This window comes from Meleagris gallopavo, chromosome 13 (genome assembly GCF_000146605.3).
Source record: "Meleagris gallopavo isolate NT-WF06-2002-E0010 breed Aviagen turkey brand Nicholas breeding stock chromosome 13, Turkey_5.1, whole genome shotgun sequence".
Lineage (NCBI taxonomy): Eukaryota > Metazoa > Chordata > Aves > Galliformes > Phasianidae > Meleagris > Meleagris gallopavo.
This window is the reverse complement of record NC_015023.2, coordinates 8,780,239-8,780,568: the sequence shown is the minus strand read 5'-3', so window position 1 is coordinate 8,780,568 and position 330 is coordinate 8,780,239. Positions and strand designations below refer to the sequence as shown.

The following is a 330-nucleotide window of genomic DNA, read 5'->3' as shown; positions in this document are numbered from 1 at the left end:
GCTACCACCCGTACGCGGCGCCGCTCGGCTCCTACCCCTACGGGGATCCCGCGTACCGCAAGAACGCGACGCGGGACGCCACGGCCACGCTCAAGGCCTGGCTCAACGAGCACCGCAAGAACCCGTACCCCACCAAGGGCGAGAAGATCATGCTGGCCATCATCACCAAGATGACCCTCACCCAGGTCTCCACCTGGTTCGCCAACGCGCGGCGGCGGCTCAAGAAGGAGAACAAGATGACCTGGACCCCGCGGAACCGCAGCGAGGACGAGGAGGAGGAGGAGAACATCGACCTGGAAAAGAACGACGAGGACGAGCCGCAGAAGCCGG

At 65.5% G+C, this 330-nt stretch overlaps 1 protein-coding gene across 1 annotated transcript in view; it reads left to right on the top strand.

Moving 5' to 3' along the window:
• The window catches only part of LOC104913016, a gene marked incomplete at its 5' end in the record, with an annotated part of 2,461 nt that overhangs the window by 1,077 nt on the left and 1,054 nt on the right, over positions 1-330 (top strand). The window contains one exon of the mRNA XM_010718000.2: positions 6-325. Within this exon, the coding sequence (XP_010716302.2) occupies positions 6-325 (320 nt within the window). The remainder of the gene's footprint in view (positions 1-5; positions 326-330) is intronic.